Here is a 23800-nt window from a genome sequence, read left to right on the forward strand (position 1 = left end):
GCTTGATCGAGGTCACCAACAGGACCATCTTGGATGGACTGAAGACCAAACTTGACAAAGCCAAAGGCCCCTAGGCCAACGAACTATACATTTTCCTATGGGCCTATCGGGTGACACCTCAGAATGCCATGGGAGAAAGTTCGTTCAACTTAACTTATGGCACTGAGGTCGTAATACCAGCAAAGATCGACCAACCAATGCTTACAACCGAGGTATATAATGAAGCCGAGAATGATGAAGAGCTAAGAAACAACCTAGAGCTATTGGAAGGAGTCCAAGAGTAGGCTCAACTCAAGTATGCAGCCTACCAGTAGAGGGTAGCCCGCTATTACAACCCTCGGGTGAAGGAAAGGCATTACAAAGAAAGAAAAGTCATGGTGTCTGAGCCCGATGTTGGCAAGCTCGGCCCCAACTGGGAAGGTCCTTACAGAATCAAGCAGGTCATCGGCCCCGACACATTTCGACTCAAATATTTGAATGGAAGACCGGCCCCTTGGACTTGGAATTCAAAAAATCTTCAGATGTATTACCAATGAATGTACTCTTTTCAAGGCTTAACAATGAATAAAGTGCAAAGTTCCTCCCCCTCGGCTCCAATTTTAGTGTATAAATTCTTATTGTGCACAACCGCCAGGACCCCTCGGCCGTGCGACCTGTCAAAGCAAATAACCTTCTCCAAGATTATATGCTTGGAATAGACAACGGTTAAGGCACATGGCACACAAAGAGCCACTCGCCTACTTGACCTTCTCACCAGGGCAAGAAACGGTGTGGACCTCTTCTTGACATCGACCAAAGACTTCGGCCTACCATTAACAAACACACTAAAAATAAACAAAGTACTTCAAAAAAATAGGAAGCACACCGTGACCTCGGCTAGGCACGCCCCCGCTGCCTCTGCTGCACAAAGGCTCATACCCCACTTCCCCTAAGGAAAGCCAAGTCAGGCCAGCTAAGGCACGCTCCTCGCCCTAACATCTCAGCGGAACAATGCGGCCTCAACTTAGCTACCTTAACATGGACAAGGAACAGGCTGAAAAAGTTAAGGTTTTTGTCTCCTTTCCCTTCTCGCTAAGGAAAGGGGCCTTGTACCCTCGACAGCATAGTTCAGCCTTGTCCAACCATTTTTTGATGGGGGTGGAGAATAAGCTAGGAAAGCTAAGGTCTTCGCCTCCCTTTCCTTCTGGCTAAGGAAAGGGGCCCCGAGCCTCTCGGCAGCATAACTCAGCCTCGACTAAACTCCCTTAACTTTGCTTCCTAAGCAAACGTCTAAGTAACGAGCCATGGTTAACCCCTTTGCTGCTTGTGGCCTCTCGGAAGGGGCCATCGGCCCTTGAGTAAAAAAATATGATGAATGAATGAATGATGCAAGTACAAAAAGGCACAAGTGACGCAAAAAAAATATTTCATTTCATTGAGTGTATATTTTTAGCTTTACAAAATTGGCCTCAGTCAAGGGAGGCTGAACCCCTTACAAAATGTATAAACAAAAAGAAAAGACATGCAAAACAAGGAGAAAAAAGTGCAACTCATGAGATGATATCGATGTTCTTGGTGGGTTTAGGAGTCTCGGTAGCACTGGGACCTCAATAGGGACCTCATCAGAAGGGGCCCCATCAGGGAGCCCTAGCTGGTCAACTAGGAAGTCTGGCATCAACTGTAGCACCTGCTTCTTGGTGTCGTCAATGCCCTCATGGTATGAGGTTGTCCCATATTCAGTGGGCACTTGGTTGTACTCATCTATGGTCTTCCAAATCTCCACGGCATCCCTAGCCTCCCTCCAAGCAGCCTCAAGATCCTCGTCAAGCTGAACCTCTTCATCTCGAACTCCTTAAAGACTTCGTTAGCTTTCTTCAAGGTTTCCTTCAACTGCCTCATGAGATCCTTCTCATCTGCAAGGTCCGTCTCAAGGATCTTCTTCAAGTCCTCTTCGAGCATGACCGAAGCCATCGACTCTCGGTCGCTCTTTGCTTCAACAACTCGAACCTCGAGCCACTCCCTCTTTTCGGAGGCCTTTAGCTAAGAAAGAAGCACCTTTGCCTTGTCACAAAGGCCGACGGCATAACGAGCCACTGCAACAAAACACCTTCATCAGTATTAAAAAACCAAAGAGTAAAAATCCTCTTAAGGAATAAGGCAAGAAAAAGCAAAGTACCTCGGTTAGATGGTCCAGGAGCGCATCCCGTACGTCCTGCAGCCACGATCCCCCTAAGGAATCATCTCGGTCACCAAAGCACGACTGATCCCCCTCCTATTCATGGAGTCACCCTACTTCATGTAACCAGAACCATTATAATTGGATTGGATAGATCAGATAAACCCGACCCATTAACAGCCCTATGATCAACAATTAACAACGCGTTGTAATTCCAAATCAGAAGCCAGCATCTGTCCGGTGTTGATCTACCATAGTGTGATAACTAACAAAAATCCCTAATACCACCATCAACCCTAAAAACCAATCCTGACCTAATAAGTATTTTATTGGGTAAAATACAAAAACCTCCCCTGAAGTTTTTGACAATCATAAAACCTCCCCTATAGTTTCACTTTAGCAAAAACCTCCCCTCTATTTTTGAAAAATTCAACAAATACCTTCGTTCCATCAATGGCCAATATGGAAATGTTAAAGAGATGATCATTTTTTCAAAATACCTATTTTACCCTTTTATGAATTAATGTGCATCTAATAAAATAGCCCTATCTCAACAACTCCATAATCCACTCTAAACACTATTCATCTTCTTCCTCACAACGCATAGCGATAGAATGGCGGTGCACTCCCCACTCCAGAAAGTTGCATAGATATATCTCTCCATCAAGGCACTCCGCTTACCTCCTCACAACAAGAAGAGATTCAACGAAATCCAAAAAGGCCTCCCCTATTACCTTCTAAAAAGGACAATGGCATCGTTGGTTATTGAAGACCGAAATCTAGAGAAATCACTTCTAGGTACATGTCCCCTCCCCTTCCACCTCTTCTTCTTCTAGACAATGCCCATCTCCTCTTGTTTTGAGGCCCACTACCTCGATAGCCTCTTCAACACCATTGCCATCTTTGATCAAACGGTCTCAGTCTGCTAAGTGGAGGCATCCAGTCACCCCTCAACCCACCACGCCACTGCCTGATTCAACGAGGATGAGCAATGATGCCAAAGTTTTTGTATCTTCAAAAATGTTATTCACTTCTATGCGGAGTTTGTTAGTTTCATTTCAAGGGGAATCATTCTCACTTCCGATTATTAAGATGAAGGCTGCTCCAACGCCCAATTTGAGTAATACGAGAAAGCCTACACCGGAGCAAAGGAGGACGACACCATTGAGAGGGAAGATTGATGGTCCTAGAGGAGTAGATCAAATGGAGAACACAAAACCCATTGATCAACAATGTTGGCTAGGTAGAACCAGAATGGCAAATCCTTTAACAAGAATTTTAGATTACACTGTTGACAAGAAAAAACTCATTGGATCTAGAACCGTGGTTCACACATTGTAGCAATCAATGATTGATGAAGGTAGGAGGGCATCGTTTGATGGTAGAATACATCGAGATTCAAGCATTGCCGACTTTGTAAAGACTATTTAGCATGCAATGGATGCCAATTCCACAAATGGATCATCAATTCCCTCCGATCTCACTGCATTTTATACTGAAAGTGTCTCCTTTGGCAGAACTTTTGGAGTACAAGAGTGCAATGGGGTTTCACGAGCTCGGATCGGGCTTCGTGGAATCAGTGTCCCTAGTAGGTTTTGGCAGGATACAAATAGCCAGTTGCAGCGTTTACAAGACCTGATTCACCATTGTCGACAGACACTGGTTCTAGAACGACCACTTCACCAAAACTTATTCCATCCAAGAAACCATTGAGTTTAAGCGATGGTCCCATGTCATCTCCTCGGACTATCTCCACTATCGGTAGTAGGACGTTGTCACATATTGGTGGGTTGCACCATCTTTCGTGATGGGGAGGAACAGAGTGGCTAGTGTGGAAGCCCCAGATAGAGAAAAAAAGAAGAAGAGGGAGAGCAAGAGGAGGCGTAGAGATTCCATTGATGAAGATTGAAGAATGAGAGAGAGAGAAATGATGAATAGTGTTATTCCATATTGGTGGGGAGAGAGAGAGAGAGAGGAAAATTAAAGAAGAGGGAAGGTTGAAGGGGGGAGTGCACCGCCATTCTGTCATTGCGTGTCGTGAGGAAGAAGATGAACAGTGTTCGAGCGAATTATGGAGTTGCTGAAACAGGGTTGTTTTGGTAAAAGCATATGCACATTAATTCGTAAAAGGGTAAAATAGGTATTTTGAAAAATGATAATCTCTTTAACATTTTCCATCTTGCTCGTTGACGGAAGGGAGGTATTTGTTAAATTTTTCAAAAATAGAGGGGAGAGTTTTGCTAAAATGAAACTATAGGGGAGGTTTTTATGATTGTCAGAAACTTCAGGAGAGGTTTTTGTATTTTACCCTATTTTTATTTATTAAACTCTCCTTAGTTCTTATTACCCTCTTCTTCCTTTCATTCCTAACCATCTCCATCCAATGGTGTACCATCATTCACATTATTGAGTCTATCATTATGGGTCCGGATGTGTAGTAGGCATACTAGGTAGGCACAATGAGTGAGCACGTAATAGCTGTGTGACATGTCCCAATTAATGCACCTTTCATTCAAATGTTTTTACTCCGTTAAACAGAAATTATTCATTATTTTATTATTTTTGTCAAAATAATTAAAAATAAAAATAATAAAAGACACAAAGATAATAAAATAATGAATAATTTATGTCTAACGAAACAAAAACATTTGAATAAAAGACACATTAACTAAAACATGTATCACACAGCTATTACATGATCACTCTTGTACCTACCTAGCGTGCCTACTACATCGGAACCCTATCATTATCTTTATCCTGTGCACACGAATGATACTCCTTAATTCCATTGATGATAAATGATAACCCAAATAATTAATCTCTAGAAGCCGGACGGGAAGGAGGAGATGGTTTTATAATATCTACCAAGAAGCGAGAACATGTTGCCCAAGTTGTCCACCTCAACTCAACCCACTTATGTTTACTTACTATTTAGCCGTCGCTATTAGATCCGGACTCAACCATACCACTGAATTATTGATTTAGACCAGTGAATTAGCTTTTCACTTTAGCCACCTCCCACGTCCCACCCTCCAATCTTAATGTCAAAATAATAATAGAACGAAACTGGGGCGGTGTTAGGTGAGGTCTTTGAATAGGGTTTTTTGACGTAAGATGTTCCTTCAAATCAAAGTTCATTAGGCCTGTGCTGAAACTTAATTAATTATAATGGGATGATCAAAATAGTGACTTTGATACCATCTCAAAGAATTATTGAACTTAAAAGTTTAAACTGTTAAGTGAGGTTCTTGAATAGGTTTTATTCTCTAACAGTTATGAATGTTGATTAAATTCAATGCTCAACTCAGACACATTGCTTGAACGGGAGAACTGTCACAGTCACAGCCAGTTCAACCACACTCTTCAGCCACCACAATATCTTATTTTATTTTATTTTTCAAGTATTTCACCAACCCATTCAACAGTTTTTGGGTGTTTTTTTTTTAATTTTTAAGTTGGAACAGTCAAACTGTTGACTCTAAAACCGATGGCCAGAATGGTTCCAATTCCGGGAACACATGCAAAACATGATTTTATGCAAACTATGTTTTTTTTTTTTTTTTTTTTCTGAACACATGTGGTATAAAGTTGTGAAGTGCCTAGCATGGTTTGTTACTAGCAGATTGGACGGTTGAAAATCCCACGCTTATCAGGGAATCAATCACCTGACTAATTCATTTGGTTAGTCAGAGTTCTTAATTGAATTGATGAGTTGGCGTTCGGTTGATTTTTGATCGTGGAGTTGGTTTAGGTCGACATCGATCAGTTCTTCCCCTTTTTTAATTGTGATTTCAACTGGAAGCAAAAAAACAAAAAAAAATGTGATTTCAACAAAACGGGCCCTATATTTTATTTGGTTTAATTTTTTTCAGAGAAACAAAATCATAGAAAACAAAATTAAAATATTCTCGAACCTACCTATGATGTATATTCTGATCAAATAGATATTGGTTCACATTTCTTATTTCGTTTTCTTGTCATTGTTTTTTTGGTTTTTGTTCTGATATTATTAGTTATTTATCTAAACGATTTGTTTTCTCTTTAATCAGGGTATAATAAAAAAAAGGACAAAGAAAACAACATCAATCATCCTCTAAAAATAATGGTAGATGGCCAAGGAGGTGGGTGTTAACTGTTAAGGCAATATGACCTCATTATTGACAAAGTATCCACAACAAGGATAGAAAAAGACGTTTCTCCTACTTACTTGGTACCCCCTCCAAAAAAAAAAAGTCTCTTTCCCATGTTGGGATTAAATGTATCTTTCATTTCATATTCTCATAATCCAAGTTTTTATCATTTACTTTTGTCTCTTAATTAATATCCATCCCAGTAATAATGTGAATTATTAGGAATGATCTCATGTTTCTCATTTAGGACTTAAAACACCTTTCACTGGTGTTATGATTTAAAGGCCAACCCATATGAGAGAGATTCCACTCTGTGGCCTTTGGGTCCACCTAGAAAACCTATAAATGTTTGATAAAAGTCCAAATGATCATCATACCCAGGGTTGTCAATTATTGGACTGGATTTGGTCCAGATCTGGTTTAATATGAAATCATTACAAATGGACCAGGTCCAATCAAATCTAATGAATATTTTGGACAATTTTGAATTGGTCCAATTCAATGTGTAGATCGTCCAATTTGATAAAATTGGTTCTAACCCAAACCTGGTCCATTGACATCTGTATTCTTATCTTTTATTAATGAATCAAATATTGATTTAATCCAACCCAACTAATATCAATCCATTATAGATGGATTAAGTTCAATTCAATCCAATAAATACTTTGGACCATTAAGTCTAGACTGGTCCAATTTAATATATCTTATTGGTTCGTCCAATTAGGGATGTCAACGGATCAGATTCGAATATGATCCAATCCGTTTGCATTCCTAATTGGACAAACCAATAAGATACATTGAATTGGACTAGTCCAGACTCCGATTTGATACATTGTAGATCCGATCTGACCTGAACCGATCTCATCATATATACATGTTTTTAATAAATAAATAAATAATATAAAAACTTTACAGAAATTCAATATAAATAACATATATACATGTATATTATATAATAAATAAGTTAATAAATAACATATATATAATATATATATATATAAATAAATAAATAAATATCACGTATATATCATATCGGATCACTTTGGATTGGATAGGGGTGATCCAAATCATCCGATTATTTGATCTGATCCAAAAGTCCAAAATAGGAATATCTGAATCCGATAATATAGGATTGGACTTCAGATGAAATCGTGATCCAATACATTTGCACCCCCTCTACGTCCAATCCATCCAAATTGGTTGGTTTTAATTTGGATGGGGTCCAACACAATACTGGTCCATTGATACCCTAACCATAAGGGTGTCAATGGACCGGTATTGGATAGGACCCCATCCAGTCTCAAATCAATTTGGATGGATTGAACGGACCAACAAGACATTGGATTGGACCAATCTGATCCAAAATATTTATTTGATTGGATTGGATCTGGTCCTTCCATAATAAATTTATATTGGATTGGGTTGGATTAAGCCAATATCTGGTCCATTGATATAAGATAAGAATAGGTGTCAATGGACCGGATTTAGGTTGAAACCAATCTAAATCAAAACGAATTTGAACAGATTGAACGGTCCAAACATTGAATTGGACTGGTCCAAAATATTCATTGGACTCACATTGGACTGGATCGGATTGGATGAAACCCAGCCCAATTGACACCCATACTAACCATACGTACAACCATTTAGCTGATTAATCTCTTTCGTTGCACTCTATTAATAAATGCAAAATCAAGTAAAAAAATATCAAGCCTTAGGTAGGGTGGTTGTGAGAATGCTTGCATCATATCATTGATGGAATGAGTTTTTTTTATCATATAAAGCTAGTTTCTAGACGGGCCCTTGTTTGAATTACTTTTATTGTTTGCATAATGAATCAATATTGGAATTTTATAGTTTCCAATATTTACACTAGTTATAGATGAATTGATTGAACATATTTAGGACAAGGTCCCACGGTGCCTGTTGTTTGTTGATGACAGTATCAATTAATGCAAAAGACATAAATAAATAAAGGATTAAATTCAAATTTTGGTCTCAAATACCTGAAAATTTTATAGGCTTTACTGAAAGTAAGATTAAAATAAAATATGTACAATGTAAATTTGATAATAACAATAGGAATACAATTGAAGCTCAATTTGGAAAGAGTATACATACAAATATGTACAAGATTTTGCATTCTACATATTTGTATTTGTACTCCTTCCAAACTGAACATAAGGCTGTGTTTGGTTGCAATGCAAATAAATTTGCACTGATGCAAAGTCATGGCAGTGTAAATTCTGACCTATTTTGTTTCAAATTTTAACTTATTTTGTTTGATTTCAGTACAAATGAAGTAAATTAAGACATGAAGCAAAATAAAATAAAATCCAAAACAAAATTAAACAAGAATTTGCATTTTTTACATTTGCACTCTCATACATTTGTAGTAGTGCCAATAAATTTGCACTGCAACCAAACACAGCCTAAGGTACATTTGGGATTTGAGACTAATAAACAACTCAGTGTGACCACTTCCACTAATACCTTGGTTCAATAATTCAAAACAATTCATTTGAAATCTTATGTGATACTCCAAATATCACTTACACTGAAAGAAACATTTTATAAAGCAATTGTAAATTCAGTAGAAGTCATGAATGTAGCAAAGTATTGAACTGTAAAAGAAAATATATGTTCAAAAATGAATGTAGAAAAAATACAAATGTTACTAATTTAAATTGGCTTAGAACTTAATTACGTCATTAATCACCATAACAACATAAAAATTGAAATTTGTTCAATATATATAGTGGTGTTGTTGTAATTACCCAATAATGGTGTGAGATCTTTCTCCAGATGTAAATAGTTAATGGAGTGGAGCCAAGAGCTGGGATGTAAATGGTATGGTATCTGATCTTTCTTCAACTTCAAATCATATCTTTCTAAGCAGCCTGAATCCGGTACAATTGGATTGAATATGAATCCACGTTAAACCTTGGGAGGCCACCCCCATAATTAGTTGAGTTTAAATGGTGGATGTCTCAAATAAAAAAACAACGGCATTGCCCAAATTAAAATATATATATTGAATTTATGACAATCATGCAGAGATTTCATCATCATCATCTAAGCTTTATCCCAATTATATGGACTTGTCTGTACAAATCTTATTTCATTTTCTTTTTTAGTGCTGTATCTATTGTTAAACTAAGTGTTTACATCAGTTTTTAGGGTCGATTTACAATCAGAATTGGAATCGAAATCCACCATAATTGAAATTGGAATGATCTATTCCCATTGTCTATTTGGTTCAGACATGAATGAAAATGGGATTTGAAATCAGCAGAAATGAGATTTCGTTCTCAATGAGAGTAAAGAATGGTCATTCCCTCAAATTATGAGAATGCCATTCCAACAGGAATAACAATGGAATTCCGATTCCATCCAGCTGAACAGTTGGAATTGGAATAATCCATTTTGATTCTGATTCCAAACCCCTATTCCCGCAAACCAAATGGGGCCTTAGTACTTTGACCCATGTCCGGATGTCCCATATAATGATTTCATTGTTATCTTTTTAATTCTTATGATAGCCCACTAGAGAATGACCTTACACCAAGTATACAACAACTACACATATATATCATTTTGTTTCTTGTATAATAATATCATTTCGTTTGAGATTTTCTGTTTATTATATGGTAATTTTATCTACTTTTAATCCTTATTTAAAATAATTAAATTAGATTTAATTTTTAGAGTGAGTACTTTTTTATAGGTAACTATTTATCTAAAGTTAGTATTTTTCTTTGAAGGTAAAAGTAACTATGCTCAATGCTTTTGTGAGCTGATAAAGAAGAAGACATCTATTTGTGAGCGAAAAGTACCCATTTCCTCGGTAATAAGTATGGGGAAACCGCACCTATATATCATTTTGATACGTGACTTGGAAAATAAAATTAAAAATATTAATATGGGTTTTAAATCTTTTGAAATGGTTTTTCTTTTTATGAGAGTGGGTAGTCATGGTCCAAGGAAGGCTTTTATTTGAGGGCAGAGAGAACCCACTCTTTGTATATTCTTTCTTGAAAAGGTAGGCTGTCACTCGTCTAAAGTAAAATCTCTCTGGTCTAAGGAAAGAGTGTGACTCAAGTTGGCATGAATTAACATTTTATACTACTTCAACCTTGACCTTTGCGCTGGCCCATTGAATTTTTGACAAAAGTCTAACCTGAACCCTTACAATGTTTGTAAACGTTTTCCTATTTTTCCCTTTCTTTTCCTGTATTTTCCTTCAAACTAAATATAGCCTTAGTGTAAGGGATTTTCTTGCCAAATAGGCATAATGCTGAAAGAGCTTTAGTCAATCAAAACCCATGTGAATTTTGACAAATACCACTTGATTGGTTACCACTTTTATGATACTGGTTGACTGGTTACAAATTTTCTTGGTGGGAAAAATCTTGCCATTGGAAATGGGAAAAAGCTCGGGGGGCAAGGCCAGTCCAACCCTCCTAAGCCCTAGCAGTAAAAAGGGACTGCACGCCCCTCAATACAAAATGGGCTGAGATCCTCATGGCGATCAAGGACACTCCATATGTGAAGTGGCCATCTCGACTGAAGGCCGACCCTAGCACCCGGAATAAAAATTTATATTGTAGTTTTCATAAAGATTACGGTCATAGTACCGAGAGTTGTAAAAACCTCCACGATGAGATAGAAGAGCTCATCCGTCGCGGATATTTACGAAGTTTTGTACAAAATAATAATAGTAATAAAGCAGGTCGACAGGGAGAGCAAGGCAGAGACGCCCCCGAATCCAGCCGACAAGCGGAGCAACCGCAGAAGCAGCCCCCCGAAGAGAGACCAGTTCAGGGGATCATCCACGTCATAGTCAGAGGATCGATTATGACGGGTTGCATTTCAGTAGCAGCTCGCGCGTCAGCTCGTGAATCCGGCAGGGAAGAGCAGAACCCTCCAAAACGGCCAAGGACAGAAGACCCCATTTTCTTCACAGAGGATGATGTACATGGGGTCCACTACCCCCATGACGATGCATTCGTCATAAAGCTGAGGGTCAATGACTTCGACGTCAAGCGAGTCCTCATTGATTCGGGCAGTTCGGCGGATATCCTCTTCAAATCGGCCTTCGACAAACTCCAGCTTCAGGAGAGCGACTTAAAGCCCACAGACACTCCCCTGGTTGGCTCCAGCGGAGAGGAAGTTCGACCCGTAGGAAGAGTAACAGTACCTGTGGAAGTCGGCACCTGGCCTAGCATTGTAAGGCTCAACCACGACTTTTTGGAGGTCGCGACCCCCTTCCCATACAATGCCATAGTAGGTCGGTCGATTACCCATGCCTTACGGGCTGTGGTGTCCACCTACTACTTGGCCATGAAGTTCCCCATGGACTTCGGTATCGGGGTAGCACGGGGTGACCAGCTTGAGTCCTGCAAGTGCTATGTTGCCGCCCTCAAGGGAAAAGCCAAGGTGGCCGACGACCTCGAGCTAGAGTGACCTGCGGAACAGAGCGAGAAGCGAGCTGCGCCTGCGAAGGAGACTATCTCCATTCCGACCTCGGTAGAGGACCCTACCCGAACGCTTCAGAATGGCGCTTCCATCAAGGAGCCCCTGCAGTCCAATAAAGAGTAGCCCAGTACTATAACGTCAGGGTCAAGAAGCGAAACCTTCGCGTTGGCGACTTGGTCCTTCGGAAAGTTATGGTACCTGAGCCCGGCGTTGGCAAGCTCGGACCGAATTGGGAAGGACCTTACCGAGTGAAACGAGTTCTAGGGGAAGGAACATACGAGCTCGATACCCTCGAAGGGAAACAAGTACTTAGGGCATGGAACATTGTCAACTTAAGGCAATATTACCTATAACTACTAAGTAGACCATGAGTCACTCCCAGAGCCTAAGGGCCAAAATGCCGAACTAACACGACCTCGGCGCGATGGGACCCAGTCGCCTCTTTGGCATGGGCAAACTACTGAGTAGACCATGAGTCACTCCCAGAGCCTAAGGGCCAAAATTTCGAGCTAACACAACCTCGGCGCAACAAGACCTAATCGCCTCCACGGCATGGGAAAACTTCAAGGGCAAACTATGTCACTCCCTCAGCCTAAGGGATAAAACACCGAGCTAACAAAAGAACTCGGCACAGGAAAGACTTACTCGCTTCAGTGGCGAAGGCAAAGTATGAAATATCAGAGGCATTGGCAGCTTGGGTCCAAACCCCACGAAGCATGGCTCGTCTCAGCACATTGGTTGAACCAAAGTATAGGCAACAAACGTGTGGTTCGGGCATACATGGTGACCACCCCGCGGTAATGCCTTAAACATAACTGCCGAAAGGTCTTATTGTAGGCGTGCAGCCCTAACAGCTCAAAGTGATGAGATCGCTTTAGCAAAAATAAAAAGAGCACACCTTACTTGGAAGAAAAAGGAAATTACATTACTATCTCAAAAAAAAAAACAACAAAGCAGCAACCGAGATAAAAAGCTCAAAGAAGTCTGATAGAAAATAAAAGGGCACAACCGCCTAGTAAAAGATCCTTTCAAGACTGGGTTTATGGCACCCGGGAGCCACTAGAAGTCAAAGCAGATGATTAAACGCCACCGGAGCCTCAGGGATCCGCCTCCTCGTCCTCATCCTCCGGATAGTCAGGCTCCTCTTCCTCCGCCTGGTCCGCCGTCTCGAGAGACAGGCCCTTCATAGTGATGCCGTCGAGGTTGAGCCCAGAGAATTTCTTCCGGACCAACCATCGGCAGAGCTTGAACCCGGAGCGGTACGAACTTGAGCCATACTCTACCTGGAGGTCATGGTATTCCTACGAATCTTTGGAAGTCCCAGATTGCCTTCTCTCGCTCGGCCTCCACCATGTTGTCAAAGTTCCGAGTTCGGTCCATAAGAGTGGACTCCAAGTCCCAAACCTGCTGGCGAAGGAGCTCCCTCTCCACTGCCACCCTCGACGACTCCTCCCTGTAGCGCGCTCTCTTCAGAAAGCCTATAAATCTGCGCCTCCTGGTCTCGAACGAGCAGCTCCTGGGACTCGCTCCCCTTGCGAGTGTGAAGGAGTTCGCTCTAGAGCTTCTGGATGTTGACCTTTTGGTTACGAGCGTCACAGGAGTGGACATGCGTCTGGAGGGCCATGGTGGTGTTCACCTGCCAACAAGAGACTGGAGTCAAATGACAGCAAAAGGAAGCGAAAGATGAAGGAGAAGAGAAGGACCACTTACGACCATACAGTGAGAGGCAGCAAGTGCGGCAAGATCCCTAGGCTCCATCGCCCCCCACTTAGCAACCTCTTCGTTGCAGATCGCCCTTTGGCTCCTCCGACAAGCCACAACGAAGTCATTTACACCCTCCCAGTTCCCCACTGGGAGCCGCGGGTAGGGAAACGACGGAGAAGAACCTGGGGGGACCACCCCTTGCTGCGGGAGCTCGCCCTCCTCGAGGTTGGCCCCGCCAACACCTCCTTCAGATGGGGGTGGCAGAACTTTGGGCGGCGGAGAGGTGAAGCCTGGCTCACCAGACCCGAACTCAGTACCCCTAGAGGGGGGAGTCTGGTCGGGGCGCAACCTCTTCACTTTGCGCCTCTGGTTGCTTGAAAGAAGACGGTGTGAGTCAACACCAGACATGATGGCTGCCAAGAAGAAACCATAAGGTATTAGTTCGGTAAGAACAAAGTATATGTATATACACAATATTGTGATAAGGTACTATGCAACCTAAAGAGGCAACCTACCTTGGCTCAGGTCGGCCTGCACGAGCTTCTCCTCAGTCGAGTAGTCCGAACAGAGGAAGCCTACTAATGCCTAGGACAGCATCGTTTTTTGAGTTTCAGAGTCCAGCTCGGCCCCGGAGTCCTGGATGGCGCCCCTCCAAGAAGTAGGGAAGGGCCACCCCTCTGGGTTGCAGACCAAAAAATAATCCCGCTTCCAGGCGGGAATTTATTCGGTAGCTTGTGTAAGAGCTTGTAGCCACAGCGGGGGGAGAGGTAGTAAAGACGCCTCTCCGGTGGAGCCCCGGGGGTGGCATTCTTTATACAGAGAATAGCAGAAAAGATGTCAAGGTCCAAAGGAAGATAGTATTCACAGCACAAGGATATGGTCCCAACCATGTTCCAAATGGCGTTGGGATGAAGCTGATCGATAGTGACGTTAAAATGATTTAGCACCTCCACTATCAAGGGGTGCAGGGGGAGACGCAGGCCAGCCTCGAGCTGCTCCTGGTAGATGACTATCTCATTGGGGCCGTGCTTCCACGGGAAGTTACCGGTGGGAAGGAAGTAGACAAGGTCCCCAGGAAGGTGGAAATAGTTGATTAGAGACCAAAGTCTCCCCGCTGTCATAGAGGAAGGGCCGAAAGTATCGGGCTCTCTTCCCTGGGAAGTGGAGGCTCTGTCATCGGAGGTCTCCCGATCCCCCGGGACATGTTCCCAAGCTCTCCTCGAGCCCGAGGGAGCATCATCATCCTGGCCACCGCCCCGGTGGTGAGTATGGTACGGGTACCCAGACATGATTGACAGTGATCAAGACTCACCGGAAAAGATGGGACGAAGAAAACTGAGGAACTCGAGTAGACTTGACAGATGCACGACCTCAGAATCCGAAGACAGCAAGATGGCGTGAGAGAAAGTGAGACCCAGGGGGCCCTCCTATTTATAGTCTCCACGCCTCCGAATCAACGGCCCAGATTAAGGCATATCTGACGGTTCGCAGGTGTGCCAACCGCACGCCTTCTGAAACCGAAAGGCGATTGGCTGCACATCTCTCATGATGTAAGTAACGACGGCTGCATGACATCCGGAGTTAAGAACCACCTCAGCACGTTTTCAGAATACGAAAGGTCAGAAAATCTCCCGATTCCTGCAAACGCATTTAATGTGAGCAGTCAATCAAGTTTAAATTTCGGCCAAATCAGTCCATCTTACTTCATGAACTCCTTGCGCTAAGGCAACACTCTTAGCTCGAGGAGTGGGGGGCAATTGATGGAGGATGATTTGACCCGACATATGAAATGATGAAACGTGGACCTGACTTAGCACGGGCAACAGCTTAGCATCATAGCCTGATCACGGCTAAGTAATGAGCCCATAGAGCAGCTCGCTATATCATAGTTCGTTGTAGGAGGAGCTCGCTACAACACAAGCTCCAGGTTCCCCGAGCTACCCAGAAGGGGTTACTCCAAGATTGCTTTAGCTCGCGAGCTAGGGAAACCAGCTCGCTCTAGCCCATAAGCGGATAACTCACCCTAGAGAACCTTAGTAAGGGTAACTCCGAAGCATTCCTAAGCTCGCTACAAAGTAGCTCGCGAAGGAGCGGCGCGGACGTTTCTCAGGAAGCTTCTACCTAACAAACCCTACCGATCAGTCTGAACCACATCTCTTTACTGATGGCGCAGTCCCTGTCCTTTCAAGAGTCTGCACCCACGTCTCTCAACAGGCGGAGGCGTGCCTGCCCCTTTAAGACGTGTCACTCATCCAAGCAAGAGGTACGTTGCAACGATCACCTACGCAGCCCTGGCTGGTAACGGCTATGGCAGGGGCCCAGTGGCGCTTATGCCCGATTTGACAAGATCTCCCCTATAAAAGCCCTTGAGGCAAAGGAGAAGGGAGAGATTTCTCAGACTTTTGAATACTTCCGCACTCTCATATTCTCAACCTGAGTCTTTACTTGCTCGCAAGCTAATATCTCGAGCACACTGATAAAGCGCGACCTACACTCTTAGCTTTCTTACTCTCTTTTTTCTCCTTCCCCAACGTTCTGACTTAAGTTTCGGAGTATTCCCACCGGGTAAATCCCCGGGAATCCTTCTTTTCATCTTCTCAGGTGTCGTCCGTTGCCAACAAGGAGCCAGTTAGCAGCCAGCTAGGAGTGTCCGGATCGTGCCGCATCAGTTTCTAAAATGCAATTTTGCAGTTAAACATAAAAGAATAAAATAAACAAACTAAGCAAAAGGAACAATTAAAATAATAAAAATAACACCTAACACATTCACAACTAACAATAATAATTTCAGAAATTAAAAAAACATATATGATGCATGCTCTAGAATATGAAATCCTAAATAATGGAATGAAAATGCAAGAGAAATATTCCAAATGTTTTGCTCAATTTTTTATATTTTTTTAATTAAAATTTAAATTCAGATTCGAATTAAAATTTAAATTTAAACTCAGATTTGAAATTTAAACTCAAATTCGAAAAGTTCAACAATTTCCTGTTTAGCAATTAATTATTCAATTAAACAAATAAAAGAAAGGAAATGAAATAAAGCAACAAATAATAATTCCAAACAGAAAATAAAACAACAATTAATTGTGCTAAACAGAATTAACAACTACCAAAAATAAATTCTAACAAACTAATTGCTAATCTAAAAATTAAACTGAAAATAAAATGATAAAAAAAAACTATGCAAGAAATAGATAAAATAAAATAAAAAAATACAAATCTAAAAAAAAATATTAAACCAAAAATAAAATAAACAAAAGAAAAAAAAATATGCTGAATTTTTTTATATTTATATTTTTTTCGTTTTCTCTTTTAATAAAATCAAAACACAAATCTAAAAACTAATACGAAAGAAAAATACGCTACAAAAATAAAATAAAATAAAATAAACGAAAAAATTTGTTTTTTTAATCTGAAATAAAAGAAAAAAACGAATCTAAAATTTTAATTGAAAATAAAATAAACAAAAGAAAATTATGCTGCAAGAAATAAAATAAAATAAAATAAATGAAAAAAAAATGTTTTTTAAATAAAAGAAAAAAAAACGAATCTAACATTTTAACTGAAAATAAAATAAACAAAAGAAAATTATGCTGCAAGAAATAAAATAAAATAAAATAAACGAATTTTTTTTGTTATTTTGTTTTTTTATCTAAAATAAAAGAAAAAAATGAATCTACATTTTAAAATGAAAATAAAATAAAATAAAATAAAATAAACAAAAGAAAATTATGCTGCAAGAAATAAAATAAAATAAAATAAATGAATTTTTTTTTTGTTTTTTTGATCTGAAATAAAAGAAAAAAATTAATCTACATTTTAAAATGAAAATAAAATAAAATAAAATAAACAAAAGAAAATTATGATGCAAGAAATAAAATAAATGAATTTTTTTTTGTTTTTTTGTTTTTTTAACTCTAAAATAAAAGAAAAACACAAACCTAATAAAGCAAAAAAAAATTGAACAAGAACTTAAAATAAAGGAAGAAGAATAGATCTAGAAACAAAATTAATAAAGAAAAAAATACTAAAAAAACAAACAAATAAATTAATAAATTGGATCTAGAAGAAAAAAAATAATTAAAAATTCAAAAATAATACTAAAATAAAGCAAAATAATACTAAAATAATTCAAAAATAATTAAAAAATTGAACAAGAACTTAAAATAAAGCAAAATAATACTAAAAAAACAAACAAATAAATTAATAAATTGGATCTAGAAGAAAAAAATAATTAAAAATTCAAAAATAACTTTTATATCAAAAAAAGAGTTTGAAAATAAAAAATAAGAAACTAAAAAATAAAATGGAATGACTACACTTGAAACGCAATCCAATTTCTCTTCTCTTCTCTTCCGTCCCGCAGTCCCACAACGCTCTGGTACCCCACCTTTCGCTATTCCGTCTTACAGAATCAAAGAGAAGCAAAAACTAAACTGAGATAATGGATCAAGTAATAAAATGAAAAAGAAAAACTTGGTGTGTCCAGAAGCGCGTCGTTAAACACCCCGAAACACCAATTTAAACATTTATAATTTTTACCATTTTTCAAACAACTAATAATGTAGTAAATGGATGAGAATGAGTCATATCCACAGGAAAGCAAGTGAAAAATTAATATATACTTAGATCCGGACAAGAGAATACAATCGAGAATTGTAGAAAATAAGAAAATAAAATCTATTATTACTAAAATTAAATGTTTCGAATTTAAACAAGACAATAAAAAAAATTATCCAGAATCCGGATCCTGTGACGATAGTTGCAAATCGGCCAGACAGCTTGCAGAAACCCCTCTTGACAAGAACCGGGCGTCTATCCTTTCTACAACCCTCGAACCCCTCGAGACACCTTAGCCTTGAACCGACCGAATTCAGATCTGCAAAATAGAAAAACAGAAAAAGAATTAAATCTAAAAGATTACAGAAATAAACATAACAGAAAAGAAAATAAAGAAAAGAAAAGAATAGTTGATCAAATCCAGTGGTGGTAGTTGTAAAATGGTTGAACAGCTTGCAGAAACCCCTCTTGACAAGATTTGGGCGTCATCCCCTTCTACAACCCTTGAACTCCTCAATAAACTTTAGTTTTGTTAACTGGGTGAATTTACCAACCCCTTCTACAGGGCCCCTAGGACCTTTTTTATAGAGAAGGGTGGACACAATTGAAAATAGGGAGAAAGATGGGGGCGGCAGTTGAGATTTAGCAAAGTTAGGGAAGCCATGGGGTTTCTAATGGATGGCTAAGATGGTTTTGGGGTGATCCTATGGCTGAAAATGGAAGGAGAGGGCACCCAATATTATGTAGGGCTGAGATTTGGGCGCCCAAAAATGGAGGGTGTAGATTAGAACATCTAGGGTTGAAGGGCTAAGATTAAAATAATAGGTGGTGCCCTAGATTGAATGGTTGGAATATAAGATGGCGGGAGTGGCTGAGATTTAATGGTAGGGGAGCTGAATGGTGAGGATTAGCAGAATAGGTGGCACCCTAGGATTTAAAAACTATAAAGGAGAGCCCTAAAATGAGTGGTTGAGATTAAAAGGGGTGGAGGATGGAGATTAAACACCTAGGGGCGGGTAGGGTTTGGTAAGAGTGAAAAAATTAGGTTAAAAATGCTCCCTAGGCTTGCTAAGGAGAGGGGAGCATGGTAATACAATAGGATGAGCGTCAACTGAGCTTAGCAGATAGGAAGCACCCTCATGTCCTCAGTTCTTTACAAAAACACCCCCTCTCTTAGTTGGTCTTTATACCAGCTTCCCAAAATTTACACTTCAGCGTAGAAAACTTTTCTACATAATTTGCACAGAGACCCTCAGAGGTCACATAATTGATTTTAACGGGAAAAATGATACACTTTCAATATTCTAAGACTGAAAATACCCTTGAATTGATGCCCTTAAGGCATCAAAATGTAGGGTTATCACGTGTCATCATGTCACTGGAGGGCCAAATCGGCCATCATTAGTGGGTATTAAGGGTAAGCAATAAGTTTATTCAATTAAAAACCAAATTTTAAATGAAAAACACAATAAGACTAAAATTTTTTATTCCATTTTCGATTAAACTAAATTTTAGATTCAGTTTTCGATATTTTCAATTAACCGACTTCCAACCTAAAAATCAAAACCAAAACAAAAATGTTCAGTTTCATTTTTTTTTTTTATTTTAACAAACAATGCTCACCCCTGATGTGAGCACAGCATGATTGTTTGGTTGGAACATTAAAAATGATAACAGCATTGGACACAATTCAAAGACAGACACAATTCAACAAGCCAAGGTTTAACATAATTAGCCTAATCGATCATACCAGCCGGTACTGGACCTGTAGCTAGCTGTAGGACGAAGGTATGATAGACCTGATACATCCAAACTCCAGTGTAATTACCATCCTTCACGTAACGTGCAAGGAGAAGCAACACATATGTCATTCATGGATCAGATCAAACATGCATTTGTCAATGCTATTGCTCTCCTTCTATTGTGACTTCAGTCGGTTTGATGTTGTTTAACCGAATTTTCATTCATAAATAGCTTCATCTCTATCATCCTTGTCACTAGTCTCAGGTTGATTGTGCCACCTTATACCCTAAAATAAGTCAACATCAAGTAGGTGGGGGTGGTGGTCTCAACTCCCTACTCTCAACCCATGAAAGAAAGAAAGGCAACAGTGCGAAATTCCATCCTATCCATCAGTCACCCTTTTCCCTTCAAATCATATTAAGACTCCATATAACATGCATTCGTTAATATGTTAAATGAATGTTTATGTTTCGTAAAATGTATTTATCATTAATAATTTAATAAAGTCAAAGATATCAATTATTATATATTATGTTATTACTATTATTGGTTCATATTTTTTGTTGCACGATACAATTGATGCACTATAAATGTAAAGATGAAAGCCGATGTAACAGCGTATTTGGTTGGATTATTCCAACTGAATTGGCATAGTCCTGCACATGGCTCAGTCCACACCGTCCACGCAATTATGAGGTGGATATGGGATGCCGACGCCACCACCACCACCACCATTCTTCACGTTCTAAGCAACCCATCATTTATTATTATTATTTATTTCTTCTAAATCGACAATAACCTCGCCAAAATAATTGATTGATAGACTAACTTTGAACTTCCCCCTGTCTCCGTCCCCTCTCTCATCACATAACTTGGTAATCTGCACATGTCATACCACCCATAGACATCCATCCCCTTAAAGTTGAAACGCAATGGAATATTCCAGGAAAGTGTATTCAACTTTATTCATAGCCTCGCCAAAATAATTGATTAATAGAATTATGTAACACACCAAACACCAAAGATCCCCACAAAACCAAAACCATAATAACTAGACATGCAATGCAAGTCACAACTTTGTGATATTCATTTTGCATTATATATATAAATAAATTTGGTAGGTACTCCCTCCCATTCTCCCAACTCCCAACTCCCAATTGCCCAAAACAAACAAATCAACCTCCTCCTCTCGTTTCACAATCACATCCCTTATTCTTCTAAATTGTTTTTCAATTAATGATTTTACTCTTCTCACCATCCCCCTCCCTGTTAATGGAGCCAATCTGACAGATGATACACCTATTTTTTTCTGTTTCACTTGTCCCCCAATTAATACAATAATGCATTACCTGAAGCAAAAAAAAAATATATATATATATATACGACAATACATTACAAAAATAAAAATAAAAATAAAAATAAACAAATTAAAAATGTAAATGTGAAGTGTAATTCTGAACCTCCTGTTGTATTTTGTGAAGATGGTCGGCTAGCTAAGCTAAAAATTGTGTGGAGTTGAATTGAGTGTGAGAAGAGGGTTTGGCTCGAGTCAGACCGTTGAAAGAGAGAAATGTGATGTAAAGTGTGAGATAACAAGCCATTCTCTTCTCCTCCCATTTCCCTTGGGTCTGGTGTTTGCTTTAACCTCTGCTCTGCATATAAAAAGTCAGAACAGTTGTCCCAGCAGCAACCTCCAACTCCAATAAGATACCATCAACACAGCCAACAACACCTGCTCTCGCTGCATCCTCATGTTGGTTTTGGGTGATGCCCCGCTCACGTACTCCCCTGCGCCCAAGAACACCATCGACCCCTTCAGCGGAGGTGCGTCAGCTGCCTCTGGATGTGTTCCTTCCGCCGATTTCTGGCTGCATTTACATCCAACGTCATATGAATATGTGATCATCGAACCACCCGGCTTTTTATTATATTTTATTATTCTATCCAAATAAAATTTTCCATCTAAGATAGGCGACCGTATTATATCGCCGAAGCCTTTTTCAATTTTCACAGCCAATAGCAATAATAATGTAAATAAGTGAGTCGGTGTCGACTGTCGAGGTCCAAACAACGACAAGCCCATTAAATTGAATGTGGTCCCGATCCATTTCAGCGTGTCAGATTCGAATCTATTTTTTACGGGACCGTCTCTGATGCTCTCTAGCTGAGACGCCATAAACACCGCAAATTCACCACATAACGGAAACCCTTTTGTTGGTAAGCACAAAAGCTGCGATGCTTGTTTTGTACTTTAGTTGGACTGCACATCCAACGTTCGTTTTGACAGGCCCGTCCGTTATTAAAAAGATTCTCGACCCAAGGGCAAGGGGTACATGGAAATTGTGACCGTTAGATTGGAAATTGGTGGATCCCTCTCAACCCTCTGCCCTAACCAATAATTGAGATTAAGAGTCACATGGACCCCCTACCCCTACATCATCATGCGTTCTGGCCCACCAGTATTCCAATCCGATGGTTCTTATTATGGATGATCGAATGCCATGCTGGCCTCATCTAATGGTTAATTTTAGTTTGTTACTATGATGATTTATTTATTTAATTTACCTGGTTGATAGAGAAGGGCAGAAAGTGATAACGTAATTCGCGGAAGCACAAGTGAAGGTGCTAGTCCCATCATCGTAGGCGTAGCTATAGGCACGAGGGCACGCTCGTTTGAAGAGCTGAGAGTAAGAAGTTGGCTTGCACGTATTGGGATTCCCGTACGCACCACTGCAGCAGTACTGAGGCTGTCCAAAGGCCTCACATGCGCTCTTACACGCCACGCTCTCGCTCCTCTCCACGCTCGATGATACCACCTTCAGCTCCGACGGGCACGCTGCGTTCACGTCCGCCAAACACCCAGTGGAGCTGCAGTTCCCTGCCGAACCCCCCTGCGGTACTATCAGCATCGGAAGGTTATATCCATCCACCAAGCTCACATCGTAGAAATCTAGGCCGCCAGCGCCGTTTAATGTGAACTCGGCCAGAGTTGCAGGAGGTGCAGCCCCGCCCCCGACGCATTCTACCTTCCCGGAGCCACAATCGCCCGTTACGCAAGAGAACTTCCCACTAGAATCTTCCTTACAAAGGCTGCGACCCCAGAGCCGACCTGACCAAGAGGCCGGAAGGGAGATTGTCTTAGACTCACCCTTCTGCAGAACGAAACCAGTCGTCGATAGCTGTGCTGTTCCGGCGCCTGATAGCACTCCCGGCCATACTGTGTAGCCGCAGTTGTTGGTTATTGTGAATGTAGCCGAAAACACCCCTGCAGAACCGAAAAAACAAGACAAGACAGAGAATATGAAGGAGACATCAAGAAAACAGAGAAGAGGGACAGAAAAAACAGGGATTGTTAATTCTACCTGAAGTGAACAAAAGGATAAGAACCCAAAGTAGGGAAACAGAGATAGAAGCTGGAGCCATTAAAAGAACAAGAGGAGTAGTATGATCGGAGGGTGTGAAGGAGAAGAACCTAGGTTATTGTTGAGATGAGCACCACTCCCCCCTCCCAAATCCTTTCTCCCTCTTGAGATAAACTAAGAAACCCCAAAGAGGGGAAGGTGAGAATTTTGAGGGTGGGTTGGGCTGGGTTGGGTATATATTGAGTGGGAGATTGGGACTTTGGGAGTTCAAGAGGAACCGGCCCAGTCGCCCGAGGTTAACGTCGGTAGCTAATGGCCGTTCGCTCCTCTGTCTCTCTCTTTCTCTGTCTTATAGGGATAATTAAAAAGGACAGACATGGAAAGCGAGCTGGAGGAGTCAAGGAGAGGACACGAGAGATGTATTTGGTAACGAGTCGAAGAACGGTACAACCCCCTCTAATGCTAAAAAAATGAGAAAAATTATATTTCCTTTTTTTTTTGTTAAACAAAAGGAAAATTATATTGCCGGTGAAAAAGGAAAATTATATTTCACGTAAAAAAAAACAAAACAGCATACTGTGTGGTATTGGGGAATGGAGAGGGATTCTAATAAGTAATAACCTGAGTTCAAATCAGCCCGCCAGAAGACTGCCCCTCACAAC

General features: G+C 40.3%; 1 protein-coding gene and 1 pseudogene across 2 annotated transcripts; one reads left to right on the top strand and one right to left on the bottom strand.

The window, feature by feature from the left end:
* The first annotated feature begins 990 nt into the window (after nt 1-990).
* LOC148803574 (QWRF motif-containing protein 2-like) lies at nt 991-3963 on the top strand (annotated as a pseudogene).
* A 14099-nt stretch (nt 3964-18062) lies between these two features.
* Nucleotides 18063-23578, bottom strand: LOC104605542 (thaumatin-like protein 1). Of its 2 annotated transcripts, none has more exons than XM_088889152.1 (3): nt 23139-23471; nt 22342-23041; nt 18063-18352 (listed from the first exon to the last, which is right to left on the bottom strand). In XM_088889152.1, exons 1-3 carry the CDS (start codon nt 23197-23199, stop codon nt 18298-18300), a joined length of 816 nt encoding a protein of 271 aa, XP_088745278.1. In that variant the 5' UTR covers nt 23200-23471; the 3' UTR covers nt 18063-18297. The 2 variants fall into 2 exon arrangements, with proteins under 2 accessions (XP_088745278.1, XP_010268652.1); XM_010270350.3 differs by lacking the exon at nt 18063-18352 and adding an exon at nt 20835-21644 and having other exon boundaries at nt 23139-23578.
* Nucleotides 23579-23800: the final 222 nt, after the last annotated feature.

The sequence above is a fragment of the Nelumbo nucifera genome, chromosome 1 (genome assembly GCF_055504915.1).
Source record: "Nelumbo nucifera cultivar China Antique chromosome 1, China Antique-T2T, whole genome shotgun sequence".
Classification (NCBI taxonomy): domain Eukaryota; kingdom Viridiplantae; phylum Streptophyta; class Magnoliopsida; order Proteales; family Nelumbonaceae; genus Nelumbo; species Nelumbo nucifera.